Raw genomic sequence first — 17,275 nt, 5'->3', positions numbered from 1 at the left:
GCGATAGTTTAAGTTTTTTAGACAAAAAGTACTTTTTAAACTTTACTTAAATTTTTTCTAGGGCGCGGATTTTGTAGAACTAGATATTATTGACATTTTCAGGTCATTCATACATTGCTCCAATTTTCAGGTCCGAAAGTCAGGATTTAAATGGTATTAAATTGCAATTTGTGATCCTGTAGCTCCAAAGCACTCGTACTGCCAGCAAACTCGCGCGGTCCCTTATGTGCCCACTATTGCCCAAACTCTGTTACTCAAGAACGCATGGAAAACACATGATCACTTACGCTATAAAAGATTTTGAGATATTTACGCGGGTGGTAATAGATATTAGATAGATATTGGTTTATATTGTCTTACATTTATATTATAATTTTTCTTTCCACACTAAATAATATTTCATTGCACGTATAGGATCAAATCTTTCACCACTACTCACTCACTTCACTTCCGTCACACGTTTAGAAACTATACTAGCAACTATTTCGATACGTTCTGTCCCAACAAAAATAATAAACAAACTGGTTTTGTTAACATAAACCGTCAGTTAAGTGTTAACCTTGATAATCAGGTTCGTTGTAATGGCCACTTGTATTGGTGGTTCCAAAAAAAAACCGGCCAAGCGCGAGTCAGAATCACACACGAAGGGTTCCGTACCATTATTTAGAAAATGGGCATAACAGTTACGTTTGTTGTATGGGAGCCCCCCAAAATATTTATTGTATGCTATAAAATATGTATTTGTTGTTAAAGCGCCAACAGAAATACATCCTCTGTGAAAATTTCAACTCTCTATCACGGTTCATGTGATACAGCCTGGTGACAGACGGGCGGACGGACGGACGGACAGAGGAGCGAAAACAATAGGATCCCATTTTATCCTTTTGGTACAGAACCCTAAAAATCGTCAAAATTTATATTTGATTACTTCAAGGTGATGTGTTAATATTTGGTTAGCTCGAGTAATTGACATTTTCCTGTTATTTCGTCACAGAGACATACTTGGTCTAATAATATCAGTCATCAAACTCAGTAAGATGAAGACATGGAAAACAAAATGACTAGCGGAGTTGTCATAACGCTAAATCTCCTAAGAAAGGAGCACGCTAAAATGCGGATGCGGCTAGACGCCTTTTATACATTATTATTATCTGTAACTGTACATTATTTCTATACTAATATTATAAAGAGGAAAACTTTGTTTGTTTGGTTGTAATGGATAAACTCAAAAACTACTAGACCGATTTTAAATATTCTTTCACCATTAGAAAGCAATATTATCTGCGAGTAACATAGGCTACATTTTATCCCGGTGCGGGCAGTACCTCCCAAGGAGTTATGCCCGATTCGTCATTTTAGTGATTTGGCATCCATAAAAAACGTGTCCCAGTTGGTCATTCAATAAAATATTTTATTTTGCTTAGTCCCAATTGGTCATTCGTACTTTATTTTGTAAAAAGTACTGTCAACAAGATAAGCTTTACAATATTGTAATATGTTTTTTTTTTATTTATTTTGGTTATGTTTTTTCCGAATATGGCAAGACGCTATTAATAAAATCGCGATTTCAACGGCGTCACACACCGCACGGCCAAAACCAAAATACCAGGATCGCATAAATCAGATGAGTAATATACCAATCAATGAGTGTCCATGGAACTGCCCACCGTGTACTAGGACCGCATAACTTACAGGAGTATAGCAGTCAAGAGTGTCAGGATTTTACGTTTTTTTCCTAATTGTAGATAAACATACCAATTTACACCATCATTCATCATTTTTATGTATACAATCTCTTTGCTAGTTATGGGCCCCTGGTACTTTTTTTCTTTTACCGGCACAAAAAATATCGAGTCACATTTTCGGGTTTATAAAATGCCCATGTTGTCTCCTCCACCTTTGTTTTAATGTAAATTTTATTATAAATATAAGAGAGCTATACCTTTACCTACATCGAAGTTTTTCATTTAAAATTTCTTCTAACACTTTTATTTCTGACGGTACTCTGATACGTGAAATTTTATGCGGGTGACGAATCGGAACTCAAAATTTAAATATTAAATTATTTATTTTGCTCGAATGACCAATTGGGATTTGGTGTATGGAAAAAATAGTTGGTGACCAATCGGTACTAACAAATTGGGAATAACTCCTCCCAAGGGACGCGGGTGAAACCGCGGGAAAACAGCTAGTTCTAAATAAAATCACCAATGAATCAACTAACCAATATTTTTAATGGTTCGTTTTAATTTGGCACGGAACCCGAACGTCGCGTTAGTAACTGATCACGCCTACCGAACGTTGATTGACGTACAAGAAGGCGCCTGACCTACCTTCCTTAGGACATTACGTGAGTGCTGTTATATTGTTCTAACAATTTTTTTTTTACTATGTATTGTATATACTTACGCATGGAAAATAATCGATTAACAAGGACCAACATAAAACGAAGGAGTATTTAAAATAATTTATTTCGGGTAAGTAAATTCAGGAGGATTTTTTCATATAAATATTATGAATGCTAATACATGCCATATTTGGAAGGTCAACTAACAGTTAAGTAAATAAATCAAACCCAGTTATCATTGAGCGGGATTTTTTATTTACTTCTATGTTTTTATTGAAACGTTAATGGTAAAAAATCGCACCAAAGCCTTAACCTTAACACCGTATATGTAGTATAAAATATTAATTACGCTATTAAAACAAGTCGAATTGATGTAAAGTTTCAATAAGGTCACCAACTTTCTTATTTATACGCTCCACAGTTCCACTTTGTAGGTCTAGAGAGTTCATGGTATCAGCAATATCAGCTTCGTTTTCCATATTTTTCATAGAATCTTTCAATTTACCAGCTTCACTACTATCCCTTTGTATAACATTAATCATTAAAAGTACAATTCCAAGAATGATTTTGGCGTATTTCTTCAAGTCTGCATCAATTTGATCTCTTGTGTAGAATTCGTTGACTTTTAGACCGAAGTAGGAGAGGAATTTGTCCATTTCAGAGTGGTAGTAGTCAATCCAGTCGTGGAAGTGTTTAGACCTGGCCTCATGGTCGGTGCAGTGGAAGATCATGAAGAGAATATCACTCATAGGATTGTTGTTATTGGCTCCTTGGTAGTCGAGCATGACAGATTGTAGCTTGTCATCTTCCTGTAAACGATTAGATAAATCATGGTTAATGATATCGTCTAATAATAAGAGATAATGTTTGAACATGTATGTGCAGGTTGCTTTTTAATGAATTTTATTGATAAGAATGTGACCATACTAAATGTATGAAACCGATAATTATATTATGCTACGGGCATGGCATGACATGCCAGGGTACGCCCATATGTTTACACCTTTAGGCAGTATGAAAGAGTAACTAAGCGAAAAATTAAATGATGAATAATTCAAACTCGAATTGAGGATACAATCTTAATTATTGATTAAATTAATGTAAATATTATGTAAATATTATAACAACCCACTGGAAAACTGAATAAATAAATGGCTACTTAAAAAAAAAGGATACAATCTTATCGATATATTTTTAGCCCGTGCATGCTTAAGACAATGCAATCAACAGTATTATACAATTACAAAGCAATAAAGATTTTGTGCCCTATCATTTTAAATTTATCAAAATACTTTCTACGCATTTACAACTTGATGATAAACTGGTAATAGGTGCATCATTATTATCGTTAATTGATACTATATTCGCAATGATACTGTATTTTTTATAATGCATTACAAACTTACCAATTTGAACAATATATTATTTGTCCATCCATCGCCATGTTGAATGATAGTATGGTTTCTATCATTCTCAGATTCGATCATTTTTTTCCTCTCAAGTATGCCATCAGTGATTTTGTTCTTAAGCAAATTTTTATGATCTTCATTCTGAATAATTTCCAAAAATCCAGCTTCCATTGTGTCTTTAAGCATTTGAATTTGAAAATCACCGAAGGATGACCATGGGTCCTTCAAATCTTCTTTGAGCTGCTTGTAAAATGCTGGTTCTTGACTTTTTAATGCGTAAGAAAGAGAATGAAGTACTGCAAAGCTCTTTAAGAAATTTCTTACATAGTTATCTGGTAGACTTTTAAACTTATCCATCATACTAAAACCTGATTCACTCAAGTCTTCTAAAATGATTACTTCGTTGGGTTCTTCACTGAGAGATCCGTAGCATTTCGCGAATTTCAATTGTTCTTCTTGTGGTACACCAGCGGCTTTCTGCAGCTGCACAAACTTTGGCAATACCTTCGTATATACAACATGCTCATTTCTAAACATTAATCCACTTTGGTACGTTTGTCGAGCCACTTCATTCGAAGGTGCAATTTTAATTATCATGTTCATGTTACCATTTTCACCTTCTATGTTAATCCTTTTCACGTTTCCCATAAAATTGTCACCAGCTTGTCCAAGTTGGTGGAAAACAACTTTTTTTACTTTCAAATCTTGTTCATTCACCACTTTGTTGATGAAATTTAGTTGGCGTTCATTAAAACTGGAGTAATCGCCTTCGAAGTTATATTTCGCCATGATTGCAAATTGTACTAACTCGAATGACAAAAGTAAGTTTAATTTATTGGATTTGTTATCGGCAATGTGCCCAGTCACTATTAATCAGATATATTTGTGATAAGATTATGGATTGTCTTGGATTAAACTAAAAACACAATAGACAATGATGCAATAAACTCCAGTTTTCGTTGACCTGTGTACCTGGATAGGAAATTACTTGTCATCTTCATGATTATACGTTTCTCCATATTTGCAGTCAATATATTTTATTCATGTACAAACATGCTTAATTGTACAAGTGTTTACTTCATAATAACTTTTATATATTCTTCTGTCATGTAGACATTCAAACATTAAAGTAAATACACTTAATTAACAAACAATTAACTTGCCAACCTAGTGTAAATAGGTACATATACAAATTTTTAGGTTTAATCGGTAAATACCTGTGCACTAGAAGTGAATTTTTAAACAGCAGAATCAAGTACTAAGGGAAAAGGAGAAGAAGAAATCTTAGAAATAAATCATTGATATTGTCATCATTCTTATCCATGTTGCGAGAGTTTTGCAAGAAAAATTGTTAAGGGTTTTTTTTGTTATTTATCAGTGACTAACCACCTCTATTCTAAATTTGAAGTAGGTAGGTATAAAACCTTAACCCTGAGAGACTTCAGGTATAAGGACTTCATCGCAGGAGATCAATTGTAAGATATACGTGTCTATACGAGATAAAACATGATGAGATAACATTGAGCCAATGATATAACTAATCAGAGATACTCGATGACGGCTTGTTTTGATCAGATATTACCTACTGTAGACTAATCTTCTAAAATGGAAAACCCTAAATTGTAAAAACTAAAATGAACCTTCTTTGAATTTTCATACTTATGTGCTGCAGAAGAATGCACAGTGAATTAATTACAATTTGTGACAGTACAATAAATATAATTCATTAATTTTGTTGCACTCGTCGTTTAAAACAAACCAAACTTCTTGTACGATTCAATAAACCCTCCTATTTTCTTATTAATACGAGCAACGGTTCCCTTTTCCAAAGAGTCACCTTTCAAAGTGTCAACCAAATCATCTTCGTGTTCCATATTCCTCATATTGTTTATAACCACACCAGCTTCTTTAGAATCCCTCATCGCAAGATTTGTGATTAGAAGACAAATCGCCAATAGTGGTTTGGCATATCTTTTCAGATCTGCATCTAACTGATCTCGGGGGTAAATGTTGTCAGCTCGTAGACCAAAGTACGATAAGGATTTATCCAACTCCGTGTGATAATAGTTTATCCAGTTGTGGAAATTCTGAGCTCTCATTTCATGGTCAGTGCATATGATGATCATGAAAAGGATGTCGCTCACTGGGCTGTTGTCATTTGAGGCTTGAAAGTCGACCAAGCAGGATTCTAGTGAATCGTCTACCTGTAAACAATAAGAAAAAGATTATGTGATATATTTTTCACTATATTGTACAAGGTCAAATGAGGCAAGATATCACTCGCATATTACAACCAGAAAAATAAATTAGGTATGGAGAAAATAATTTACTAAAGTCAGTAGGTAAAAATTGTATTTAAGATAAAACTTACCACTCTAAACATAATATTATTAGTCCACGCATCACCGTGCTGAATAACCGTATATTTAGTATCCTTTTCTGAATTGCGAATTTTCCGCAATTTAAATCCATCAGTTATTTTATTTTTAAGCAAACCTTTATAAGTTTCATCTTCTATGATTGCTGCAATGTCCTTTTCAATATTTTCCATGAACATCATTGATTGCTCACTTTCAGCAATACGTTCCCAAGGATCATTCAACTCTTCTCTAAACTTATTGTAAATTTCTGGATCTTGTTTCTTCATTACAAAAGAAAGAGAATGGAACACAGCAAAGGTTTTCAAGAAGTTTTTAACATATTCATCTGGGAGACTCTTAAACTTGTCCATCATACTGAAATTTGAATCGTTAAGGTCTTCTAGAAGGATAACTTCGTTGGGCTCTTCATTAAGAGATCCGTAACATTTCGCGTATCTCAGCCATTCTTCTTGCGGCACCCCTGCGTCTGTCTGCAGCTGCACAAACTTTGGCAACACCTCTGTGTACATAATATGTTCATTCTTGAACATAAGTCCAGTGTTGTAAGTTAGACGAGTCACTTCATTTGAGCTTGCAATTTTAAGAATCATTCGTAAAGTTCCATTTTCTCCTTCAACAATGATCCTCTTCACATTTCCCATAAAATTATCACCAGCCTGACCAAGCTGCTGGAAAACCACTTTTTTGACTTTAACATCTTGTTCCAGAATCACTTTGTTAATATAATCCAGTTGTAGTTCGTTTAGACTTGCAAAATCACCTTCAAAATTGTATTGTGCCATGGTTGTAAGATATACTGACTTGATATTAGGAAGACTATTAATATATAGGGATGCTTTATCGAATGCTTCGCTTGATACAGTGATCGGATATATTTTCGATAAGATAGAATTAATAGCCGATTCATGCAGCTTCTGCCCATCATTTTGAACAATTTGAGTCTTTAAACACTCAGGCATAGTGTCAGTTTCCGTTGATAAAAATGATATAATCTCACCAGTAACTTCGCAGATAGTTATAGTCATCTACGTCTTAAAATAAAAATAAACAACAATTCCATCTTCAGATTGATAAAATGTCGGTATACCTACGTTCTCTTCAGTTATCTCGATAACTTCACTTTATCTCGCAAGATTATGTCGTATTTTGACACCATGTAAGTGGATGAAGTGATAACTATAAATATACAAAGTAATATTTTTGTCTTATTATTTCCTATTGAATTACAACAGTTATGTTGTTACGCAGTGTGTACTTTCTAAGTAAATCGTGGACACCAATAACAATATACAACGCACGGATGGAGATTTTTTTTAGTACTGGATCAGTAAAAATCATTTAGTGGAAGCACGTAATTGATAATAAACATACAAATGCTAATAATATTACTGCAAAGTCAGCATAACAACTATAATTACTTATGTAATTTTGGCTGTTCAATTTTTTTGTACGAGAGTCGAAAAACCTGAGAGTACGCTACAAATTACGTAATCGTCAGATTAATAAGAAATCTACAGAATTTTACGGAAAACATTATGTACAGAGGTCATTCAAAATACTTCTTCCTTATGTAATTGACTAGAAGATGATTTCAAAACGGGTCGAAGAAAAAAATGTTTATGACGATAGGAACACAAAAAAGACAAGATTAACGAATGACAACATAAAAACTATTAATTTTATTTATCTCAACAGCTTAATACAAATCAAATTGTTCATAAGTATTTATAATTCCAATAACTCTATTTTTGATACGATTAATAGTTTCAACTCCAAGTTTCTGTTTTTTAATCAGTTCAGGCCTTTCTTCTGCAGCTGCGTTCTTTATTGGTTCTGAGAGTTCTCCAGCTTCTCGCGAGTCCCTCATCAAGAAAGTATTGAAAGTTATACATAAATAGAACATAACTCTTCCGTATTTCTTCAAGTCTGCGCTTAACTGGGTCCTAGGATACACCAGATCAGCTTTAAGGCCAAATGCTGATAGTGACTTGTCAAACTCGGAATGATAATAGTCCATCCAGTCGTGGAAATGGATTGATCTTGATGCATGGTCGGTGCAAGTTAGCAACATGAAGAGAAGGTCGACAGCTGGGTTGCCGTTGCTGGATGCTTGATAGTCTATCATGATTGTTTGGATAGATTCGCCTCCCTGTGAAAGAAAGTAGGATTGTAAGTGATATGGTTGTAAAAAGTGTAAGAAATTCTTTGGACGGTTACCGCAGCCTTGGTACATAATAAAGGGGTTAAGAAGGAACATGATGGGTTTAAGTCAGTAAGAGTCTGAAATGCTGCTAAACCACAAAGGGAGAGATCATTTGACGATTTTCCACCCAAAAAATAAATAAATAAGGTATAAAGCAAAAAACAATTAGTTTACATATGAAAAGAGGAGATCAAACTTAAATGTACTATGTAATGAAGGTTTTTTGAATAACGCAATACATATTAAAAATTTCTTGAATAGTGACGTTATTTTCGTCATCATGATACCAAGGGCTTATCTTAATGTCGGCCACAAAAAAAAACAATTCTAACTTACATTGATAAGCAATCAGTATTATGTACATTATCGTGTCAAAGTAATTCAGTCGTTATGAATGGTGGTCTTACGTCAGTTTTTTTATAACGTTATGAAAGTCCAAACAGTGCCTAAAGAATGTCACCCCTATTCCTTTATATTACACTAGCTTTCACCAGAGGATTCCGGGGGAACTACTTCGTGCACCCGGATCATAAGTGGCCTATTATACCCCTTCTCATTATGGGGGTTGTCTAGAGTAGAAATATTTTCTTCTAATTCGTCCAGTAGCTCTTGAGATTAGACTGTTCGAGCAGACAAACTCCTCAACTTTATAATTAATAGTTTTTCAAACTTTAATAAGAGAAATGAAAAAAATACTTGCCAGTTTAAACATGAAGTTATTCGTCCATGCGTCGCCTTGTTGAATAACCGAATATTTATGATCCTCCTTTGCCAATACCTGAGCCAGCAAATCAATGAATTCGGGAAGCTTATTTTCAATATAACTTTTATCATGATCATCATCAAGCACCGATAAAACTTCAGCTTCTACAATCTTTGCCTGTTCCGAGAAATTTTCTTTAGAAAACACATTAGACCACATTTCAGTCAATTTCTTTGTTATATCAGCATGAGTTTCTGGTTCTTGAATCTTCAGGACTTGTGAAAGGGAATGTAAAAGAGCAAAGTTTTTTAGAATGCTTCTAACACATTCGTCAGATAAAGGCTCAAATTTGTTCAACATGACGTAATTAGAATCATTTAAGTCTTCTAAAATTAACGTTTCATAAGGAGGTTCATGGAAAGACCCGTAGCATTTTGCATATTTTAAACGATCTTCTTCCGGCACTCCCGCTGCTTTCTGTAGTTCCACCAGTTTAGGTAAAACTTCTGTATACATGATGTGTTCATTGTAGAATGTGATGTGAGCATTTGTAGCTGCTCGAGCATTTTCTGTAGACGCGGCAACTTTGACAATCATATTCACGTTTCCATTTTCACCTTCTATACAGAGTCTTCTCACATGTCCTATGAAATTATCACCAGCCTGTCCCACTACTTTGAACACCACTTTCTTAGCTTTAATATCCAGTTCTGATATCACATTACTGATGAATTCAAGTTGACGCTCGTTGAAACTTGCATATTCTCCATCAAAATTGTATGTTGCCATGTTTGATTATGTACTACATTGCAAACGTAAATGCCGTTTTTATTTATAGAGATTTTTTATCATTATCTAAACCTAATCTGTAAAGTTCGATAATGTTTGTGTATGATGATAATATAGGGAAAACATAAAGTGCTAGTAAGTAATCTTTTACATTAAAAACAAAGAAAGTCGATGTAATAATGAGCTTTTTTATTGCTTTAAATTTATTAAGTCAGTATGACTGACACTATTTTTAAAAACAATAGTTATTCCGCGCGATTTTACTCGATCTCCAAGAGAATGGCTTTCAGCCCATTGATAAAGAGTAGACCTACGATCTTTCCCAAGTTATATCGGGGTATTCAGAAGCAACATTAATGTAACAGTATACAAAAAAAAAAGGCTGATGACGTCCTTTAGCACCATTAATGTTTTTGGAGAGGAATACAATTTTGTAGATTTATTTACAGTTCCATTTTGGAAAATCCCAAGTGTGTTAGTCACCTTTGATATACCTAAATATTGTCAGCATAGTTCTTTCTTCACGATAAGATGATATCCCTGACAGATCATAACTGATAGTTAAAGTGATTTAACCTTTCGAAATTCGATCTATCGTTTTATAACATCAAATCAGTTGTCAGCAAAATGAATGAATGGGAATTCCTGGGCGGTCGGTGACTAATCTTGAAATGAATCAACACCCAAATGAAATAATACAAAATCTTAAAATATGTAATACCGAGTTTCTTCATGTTCCTCAAGGCATCAAAATCCTGGCTGCCATTTCTATGTACGTCTTTGTCTGTCATTTTGGTAAGTAACACCGCAGGAAAAGTCAAAACAAAAATACACCTGAGATAAAACTTTAGATCAGTATTAGTAGGACTATACATACATACGTCCCTTAGTATCAAAATTGATTCTTGACTACCGACCACCCAAACTTTACCAAAAGCTTATCATTAGATAATATTTTTAAATTATGTTTTTAATATTTAAAGTTTTAATTAATTATATTTGCACTAACTTCCGTCAGCGGTTTTGCTACTACAACTTTTATGCTAATCCTTTCATGTGTTCACGGGTTAAGAAGTTACAAACATTCACACATACACTTACAAACTTTTACCTGTACAATATTAGAAGTAACTATTAGGTAATATATGTGGAACCACAGATTACCGTAATAGTTACACGATAATAATTTGACACTAAATGTAAACACGGAATACACTTGTGGTCACAAATAAGTTTCGTGGCTAACTAAATTGCCAAAAAATCGTGCATTTGACTTATACCGAATTCTTAAAGGCATTGTCAAGGTATTTACTACAGCTCAAGTTCACTAACAACCTAAACGTCGGTTTTTTTAAACAACTGTTCAACGTGAACCCTCAATCCTTCTCCGTGTGAGAGGAGGCCTGTGCCCAGCAGTGGGATGATAAAAAGGTTGTAACACACACAACGTAAAAATTCATAGTGAACGGCAGTTTTAAGAAAACTGACGTTTATCTTGTCATTGAACTTGGACCTAATTAATTTGTCAATTTTGAAGATACATCCGTGCAATTCAATAAAATGTGTTAATTACTCAGATAAATGTCACGAAATCGTGTTTCTTTGAGTCCTGCCCACTTTTTTCGTGTTAATCTTGGTTAGGGCTGCCATCTCGAATTTCGCCAAGGCCGGACAAACATTAAAGAAACCCGGACATTTGGCGTAAATCGCATTTTTTCCCCGAACGAGTACGTTTTTTTTTTACAAAATAATACCTAATTTGTAATCCACTTACTATTAACATATCTGTTACAGCCTTTTTATCTTTGAATTTAAGTATCAATGAGCTGCTTCCTTACATGAAAAGTGTCCGGGTTTTCCCCGAACACTTCTTGAAACCCTGCCCATCAAATACGGGGAAACCCGGACGGATGGCAGCCCTAATCTTGGTTATGTATGAAAATGTGCTAAACTGATAATAAATTATAAACATTGATTATAAAGTAATATAATCATAAATCACCATTTGTATCATCATAAAACATCATTTTTTTATGAAATTTGTATACTCACATCGTCATCCATTTTGACATCAGGTAACATGGCTGCTTTGGGATCCTGAAAATAAAAATATTATTACTAGCTGTTTCCTGCGTTTTTGCGATCTAAAAACTATGCTTCTCCTGGTTTTAAGTTACCTCCCCATCAATATACTAGACACACTATAATGCTTCTCACTCTATATCCCTGGGAATTGTAAACAATTGCTAGGTAAAGTATGTAATCCTAACTAATATTATAAATGTGAAATTAACTCTGTCTGTCTGTCTTTTCTTCACGCCTAAACTACTGAACCGATTTGTGTGAAATTTGGTACAGACATAGTTTGGAATAAGAGAGTATATAATAAAGTACATAAGGGAGTATATAAGAGAGTATATAATAAAGTATATAAGTGCGTATATAATAAAGAACAAAAGTGAGTATATAATAAAGGACATAAGGGAGCATATAATAAAGTACATTAAGTGAGTTACATTTTTATAGGATGACTATTATCGCGAGCGTTGACGACTGTCGTAGGCCGCGCGCGGCAGTGACAGTCGCGATGCACGGAATTCTACCTTTAGATATATCAGAAGACTGTTTTCAGACGCCTAAAGTATGGTGCCTACATAGAGGCATCGAGTCTGACAATCAGTCTTACCAAGGGGTACTGGGTTTTTTGAGTAGCCAGGTTGAAGCGGTCAGATAGATATTCGCTCTTTGTAAAACACTGGTACTCTGCTACATCCTATTAGACTATAAGCTGACCTCAACTAAGTTTGGAAGGGCAGATGAGAAAAACGCATAAGGTAACAGCTTTCTTTAATCTTTCTTTTACTTTTAATTTTTTGTGGCATTCTAGCGATGTGCCATTCGTATTCAGTTTTTGTTATATTTTTTTTGAATTTATGAAACAGACTCAGATTAGTAATAAGATTGTATAAAAGCAGTACACTAGATGGCGTTAGTAGTACTCAAAACTGCTTCCGTAATAATATTACTTTTTTTAATTTATCGCCTATTATTTAAAAATATATTAGACACATAAGTAGTTAAATACGTTGATACATGGAATAATAAAATAATAGGAGAATATTTTAATTTTTATTTAAGGCAACATTAAAAAGGTTATAAAAATACCAAAATGTTGTGACCTGTAAGAAGGGCATTTTTTTTCAGCTTGTTTGTTTGTAACCTAGAGCTCCGAAACTACCGCATCGATCTGCTTTGCTTGCAATCTTAACTAATTGTTTACCAATTATTTCGGTTTTTTGATTGATTGATTAGCACTTAACAATAACTTTCGTTAGTAATAAACAAAGCAGATAAAAAGGCGGTGATTAGATATGATTGATAGATGATCACGAAATGTATAAAATTTGCCACAAAATCTAATAATTAAGGATAAGATTGCTTTAGAAAACATTACTATTATTGATAACTGATTCGCTGGAAGACCAGGAAGAAAAAGACCTCATGGGAGAATAGAAAGTAGTTAGAGAAAGTAACATTGCCAATAATAAACCTAATACCTAATTCTTGAAAAAAAAGACTACATACTGATTTTAACAGGGATTAACCAGCCGGGATGAAAGACTTACACACACAAAACTTTCTGAGTTTATCAAGATATGCAGACATATAGCACATTGTCATGAAAAAATAATGCATATAACATATTGAATGATTTTAGAAAAATCCTAAAGCCTTATAAGTATCAATAATACCAACAACTCGCTTTTTAATACGAGCACGAGTTTCACTATGCATTTGTTTCGACTTTATCGCTTCAATCACTTGTTCTGGTGTAGTATTCTTCATGATTTCCATAATTTCACCAGCTTCCTTAGGACTCCTCATTAAAAATGTATTGAAAACCACACAAAAGCAAAACATGACTTTAGCGTATCTTTTCAAGTCGGCGTCCAGTTGGTCTCTGGGGTATATCAAGGTTGCTTTAAGGCCAAAGTTGGATAGTGACTTGTCAAATTCAGAATGGTAGTAATCCATCCATTCTTGGAAGTGCTTGGACCTCGCTTCGTGGTCAGTACAGTTCAGCAACATGGCCAGGAGATCGATGGCGGGATTGCTGTTTTTTGACCCTTGATAGTCAATCAAAACTGTTTGCACTGAGTCCTCACCCTGTAAACAAAATTTTACTTGTTAAAAATTATTTTTATAGATACAATGAGAAGAAAATTTCAAAAATACAGTAAATACAATTTCAAAGTTGTAAATGTCGTCAATTTAGATTGATATGTTTGTACCCAGTACTCAAAAGTATGCTGATCGTAATATTCTTGACTATAAATCAAAAGAACAATAAAATTAATGAAGGAACAGTGCTTACCACTCTGAACATGAAATTGTTGGTCCATGCATCACCCTGTCGGATGACTGAATATTTGTTACCCTCTTGTCTCAACATCCTGGGCATCAAATCAGAAAATTCTATTAATTTATTTTCAATAAAACCTTTATACCAATCATCGTCAAGCACAGATGTTACATCGGCTTCGGCTATTTTCGCTTGAAAGTGAAACTTTTCTTTGCCAAACAAGACTGTCAGTGCTTCAGTCAATTTCTCTGTAACCTCTTCGTACTTTGCTGGATACAGATTTTTCATCACTTGTGAAAGAGAATGCAACAGAGCAAAGTTTTTCAAAACGCCTTTGACACAATCGTAGGGCAAAGGCTCAAGTTTGTTCAACATGATGAAATCTGAATCTTTCAAGTCTTCTAAGATTAAAGTTTCATGAGGAGGTTCGTAGAGTGAGCCGTAGCATTTTGCGTATCTTAGTTGGTCTTCTTCTGGAACGACCGCTGCCTTCTGCATTTGTACTAGCTTAGGCAACACCTCAGTGTACATGATGTGTTCATTACGGAATGTGATCTCAGCACCAGTTACGGCTCGAGCTATTTCACTTGAAGCAGCAACTTTAACAATCATGTTAACAGTCCCATTTTCACTTACTATATTGATCCTTTTAACGTTTCCTATGAAATTGTCACCAGCCTGTCCCACTGGATTAAAAATCACTTTTGTGGCTTTCAAATCTTGGTCTAAAATCACTTTGTTGATGAATTCAAGTTGGCGTTCGCTTAGACTTGTGAAATCTCCTTCAAAGTTGTATTGAGCCATGATTGCTTCGGTACTGTCAGGAAACTATCATTGTCTTTTAATTTATACAGGGTTTATCTTAGCTTTATCTTTGTTACATACGATTGTAAAAATAGCAACCGTGACTAATTTTACTAAAATGATGGATAGATTATTAATTTTCGTGGAATTCGTTAGTGTAACGGTACTAAATCATGATTTAGTGGATGATATATCATCGTCATTGTGACATTTCATTTTGAATATCATGTAATCAGCATGATTATGTAGAAAGTTCATGCTGTTAACAAATGATCAAAAACCAATAAAATTGTGGTAACTAGGAGGGGCAGTATAGATATATCAGCTGAGAGAAAATTAGATTGGGTCTCAAAAAGGGCATTTTAAGTGTTTTTCCTTTGGTAGTATTTATTATACAAGAGCAACGCAGACGACGTACTAACCATGACCTACTTGTCTGTAATAGAACATAGGCAATTACAGCACCCGCTAGCAGTAACTTGCTATGAATCGTGAGTAAGTTACATCAAGCGACAGCCGAGTTATTAGCTTCTAGTAAGCATTTAGCATGGTTAATGATAAATGCATGCTGTATCAGAGAGTTCGAAATTATAAAATCCTAAAGAAGAAAATATTGTTGTTGTAAAGTTTAGATATTTGGGGTAGTCTTAGAGTCTGCGTCAGGACCGCCGTCACAAATCACCGATCCTCTCGAAATACATATAGAGAGTTGCTATCTAATTGCTACCAGCTACCATTAGTTGCTACCAATTGCTACCCTCGTGGTTTTGAAGATATTCAGCATCCTAAGATCCTGATATCAGAATGGCTGTCACTTTTCCAAGTGTGAGTTGCTACCTAATTGCTACCCTCCAAATTTTAAACCACATCGATTCCGTGGATAAAAAGATATTTAAAAAATGAATTTTTGCGCCTAACAAAAATAGATTAGCAAGTTAGCATACATAAGTTAGGGAGTGCTCCGATATCTCGCTAGTGCTTATGCACTGAGCACTATTATTACATCCAAAAATCGACTAGGAGTATAATATCATGTACTACCGTACCTAGTTCTTTATATATTCCCCTATATACCTCTACAACCCCCATTCACTCTCTGATGTAAGCCTTTATCTACTACCTTACATGATACTCATATGTACTCCTCAACATACTCCCTAACGTACTTTTCGTATTTAATAGTTATCTATAAAATCTAAAAAGTAGGTTTTCACAGCTTTTTGTTGATTGGTACACTTTTACTGTCTTTGTCTACTTCAAGACAGGTGCATGGGTGAGTGTTGCAATGTGCAATATCCTAAGTATTGTGACTCAAACGCATTAATGTTCATTCAATGACAAGTCAGTTCTTTCAAAGTCAGACAGATGGCGCTCTCTGTATTATCTGTTTAGAATAGCAATTATTATAAACAAGTTAAGAATAAAGCCCAAAACTACAAAGAGTTGAAATATAATGAAATCAAACTAGGACCTACTATATATAGACAGACAAGACTTGTATTCAACACGAACAAGACAAACGGATTATGAATTAAAATGACTTGTTAAAACTAATTTATCTGTTTGTCTTACAATAAATTTGCTAAGGAATGCCTAGGTTTTAGATCACAGCCATTCCAGGAACTAAATGATCCTGTTGTTTTTTTATATCGTAGACACCGAAACTACTGAACTAATTTGAAAAATTGATTTACGCTGTTGGGATACACTATTACACAGGGAACCCCAGGTGTAGTATATGGAATGCACGTTGGAAGGAAAGATGAGCGGCATTAGGAACTGTAGGTCAGGCGCTTTATTGTAGGTTAAGTAACGTACAGCAGGCTAGGCATATCAGTTACCTATTCGAAGTTCCTTGTCTAATCAAAACCAATCTGTCAAAGATTGATTTGTGCTTTGTTTTTCAAAAAATTGTGCGTTCCATAAGGTGTATAATTGCGTCATGACATTGTTATGGTCATTGATTGGAATGTGACCTTTATTTTCGTTAGGCTCGACAAGCCCCACGTTGGGCGCCATTTGTTACGGGTTTTTCATGCACAATGAAACGAGATCAGTGATTACCACCGTATATTAACAGAACCTTAAAACTAGCCACTCACAGAATACCTAAGCTTAAACTAACTTAATCTAATTTGGACGCCAGGAGAGTTAATTATGGTGAACTCTGCCAACACCTATGCCCGGTAGCTCCGTATTCAGGGGATAATCCTTATGATAGGTATATCTAAGATTTCGTTCTTAGGTCTTATTAAGATCCAAACTCAAAGGGCGTT

At 34.5% G+C, this 17,275-nt stretch overlaps 4 protein-coding genes across 4 annotated transcripts; all 4 read right to left on the bottom strand.

Moving 5' to 3' along the window:
- Nucleotides 1-2,666: 2,666 nt before the first annotated feature.
- Nucleotides 2,667-4,568, bottom strand: LOC110374136 (uncharacterized). Its single transcript, XM_021331719.3, has 2 exons — nt 3,754-4,568; nt 2,667-3,156 (listed from the first exon to the last, which is right to left on the bottom strand). Exons 1-2 carry the CDS (start codon nt 4,543-4,545, stop codon nt 2,701-2,703), a joined length of 1,248 nt encoding a protein of 415 aa, XP_021187394.3. The 5' UTR covers nt 4,546-4,568; the 3' UTR covers nt 2,667-2,700.
- An 886-nt stretch (nt 4,569-5,454) lies between these two features.
- On the bottom strand, nt 5,455-6,979 carry LOC110374137 (uncharacterized). The gene is made up of 2 exons (XM_021331720.3): nt 6,128-6,979; nt 5,455-5,960 (listed from the first exon to the last, which is right to left on the bottom strand). Exons 1-2 carry the CDS (start codon nt 6,917-6,919, stop codon nt 5,505-5,507), a joined length of 1,248 nt encoding a protein of 415 aa, XP_021187395.3. The 5' UTR covers nt 6,920-6,979; the 3' UTR covers nt 5,455-5,504.
- An 806-nt stretch (nt 6,980-7,785) lies between these two features.
- Nucleotides 7,786-9,868, bottom strand: LOC110374144 (uncharacterized). The gene is made up of 2 exons (XM_049841274.2): nt 9,037-9,868; nt 7,786-8,282 (listed from the first exon to the last, which is right to left on the bottom strand). The coding sequence occupies exons 1-2, from the start codon at nt 9,830-9,832 to the stop codon at nt 7,834-7,836; spliced, it is 1,245 nt and encodes a 414-aa protein (XP_049697231.2). The 5' UTR covers nt 9,833-9,868; the 3' UTR covers nt 7,786-7,833.
- Nucleotides 9,869-13,396: 3,528 nt separating this feature from the next.
- Nucleotides 13,397-15,011, bottom strand: LOC126054712 (uncharacterized). Its single transcript, XM_049841276.2, has 2 exons — nt 14,208-15,011; nt 13,397-13,999 (listed from the first exon to the last, which is right to left on the bottom strand). Exons 1-2 carry the CDS (start codon nt 14,997-14,999, stop codon nt 13,547-13,549), a joined length of 1,245 nt encoding a protein of 414 aa, XP_049697233.2. The 5' UTR covers nt 15,000-15,011; the 3' UTR covers nt 13,397-13,546.
- Nucleotides 15,012-17,275: the final 2,264 nt, after the last annotated feature.

Source organism: Helicoverpa armigera, chromosome 19 (genome assembly GCF_030705265.1).
Source record: "Helicoverpa armigera isolate CAAS_96S chromosome 19, ASM3070526v1, whole genome shotgun sequence".
NCBI lineage: Eukaryota > Metazoa > Arthropoda > Insecta > Lepidoptera > Noctuidae > Helicoverpa > Helicoverpa armigera.
Note: the sequence above shows the minus strand (reverse complement) of the source record. Positions and strands in the feature narration are given on the sequence as shown.

Bases quoted from the DNA above. Each gene is read 5' to 3' on its own strand.
- LOC110374144 (XM_049841274.2), bottom strand. From the start codon at position 9,832: ATGGCAACATACAATTTTGATGGAGAATATGCAAGTTTCAACGAGCGT. The intron at 8,283-9,036 runs GTATTTTTTTCA...TTTCACAGGGAG, and splicing joins CTTCATGTTTAAACTGGCAA to GCGAATCTATCCAAACAATC.
- LOC110374136 (XM_021331719.3), bottom strand. From the start codon at position 4,545: ATGGCGAAATATAACTTCGAAGGCGATTACTCCAGTTTTAATGAACGC. The intron at 3,157-3,753 runs GTAAGTTTGTAA...AATCGTTTACAG, and splicing joins ATAATATATTGTTCAAATTG to GAAGATGACAAGCTACAATC.
- LOC110374137 (XM_021331720.3), bottom strand. From the start codon at position 6,919: ATGGCACAATACAATTTTGAAGGTGATTTTGCAAGTCTAAACGAACTA. The intron at 5,961-6,127 runs GTAAGTTTTATC...TATTGTTTACAG, and splicing joins ATAATATTATGTTTAGAGTG to GTAGACGATTCACTAGAATC.
- LOC126054712 (XM_049841276.2), bottom strand. From the start codon at position 14,999: ATGGCTCAATACAACTTTGAAGGAGATTTCACAAGTCTAAGCGAACGC. The intron at 14,000-14,207 runs GTAAGCACTGTT...TTTTGTTTACAG, and splicing joins ACAATTTCATGTTCAGAGTG to GGTGAGGACTCAGTGCAAAC.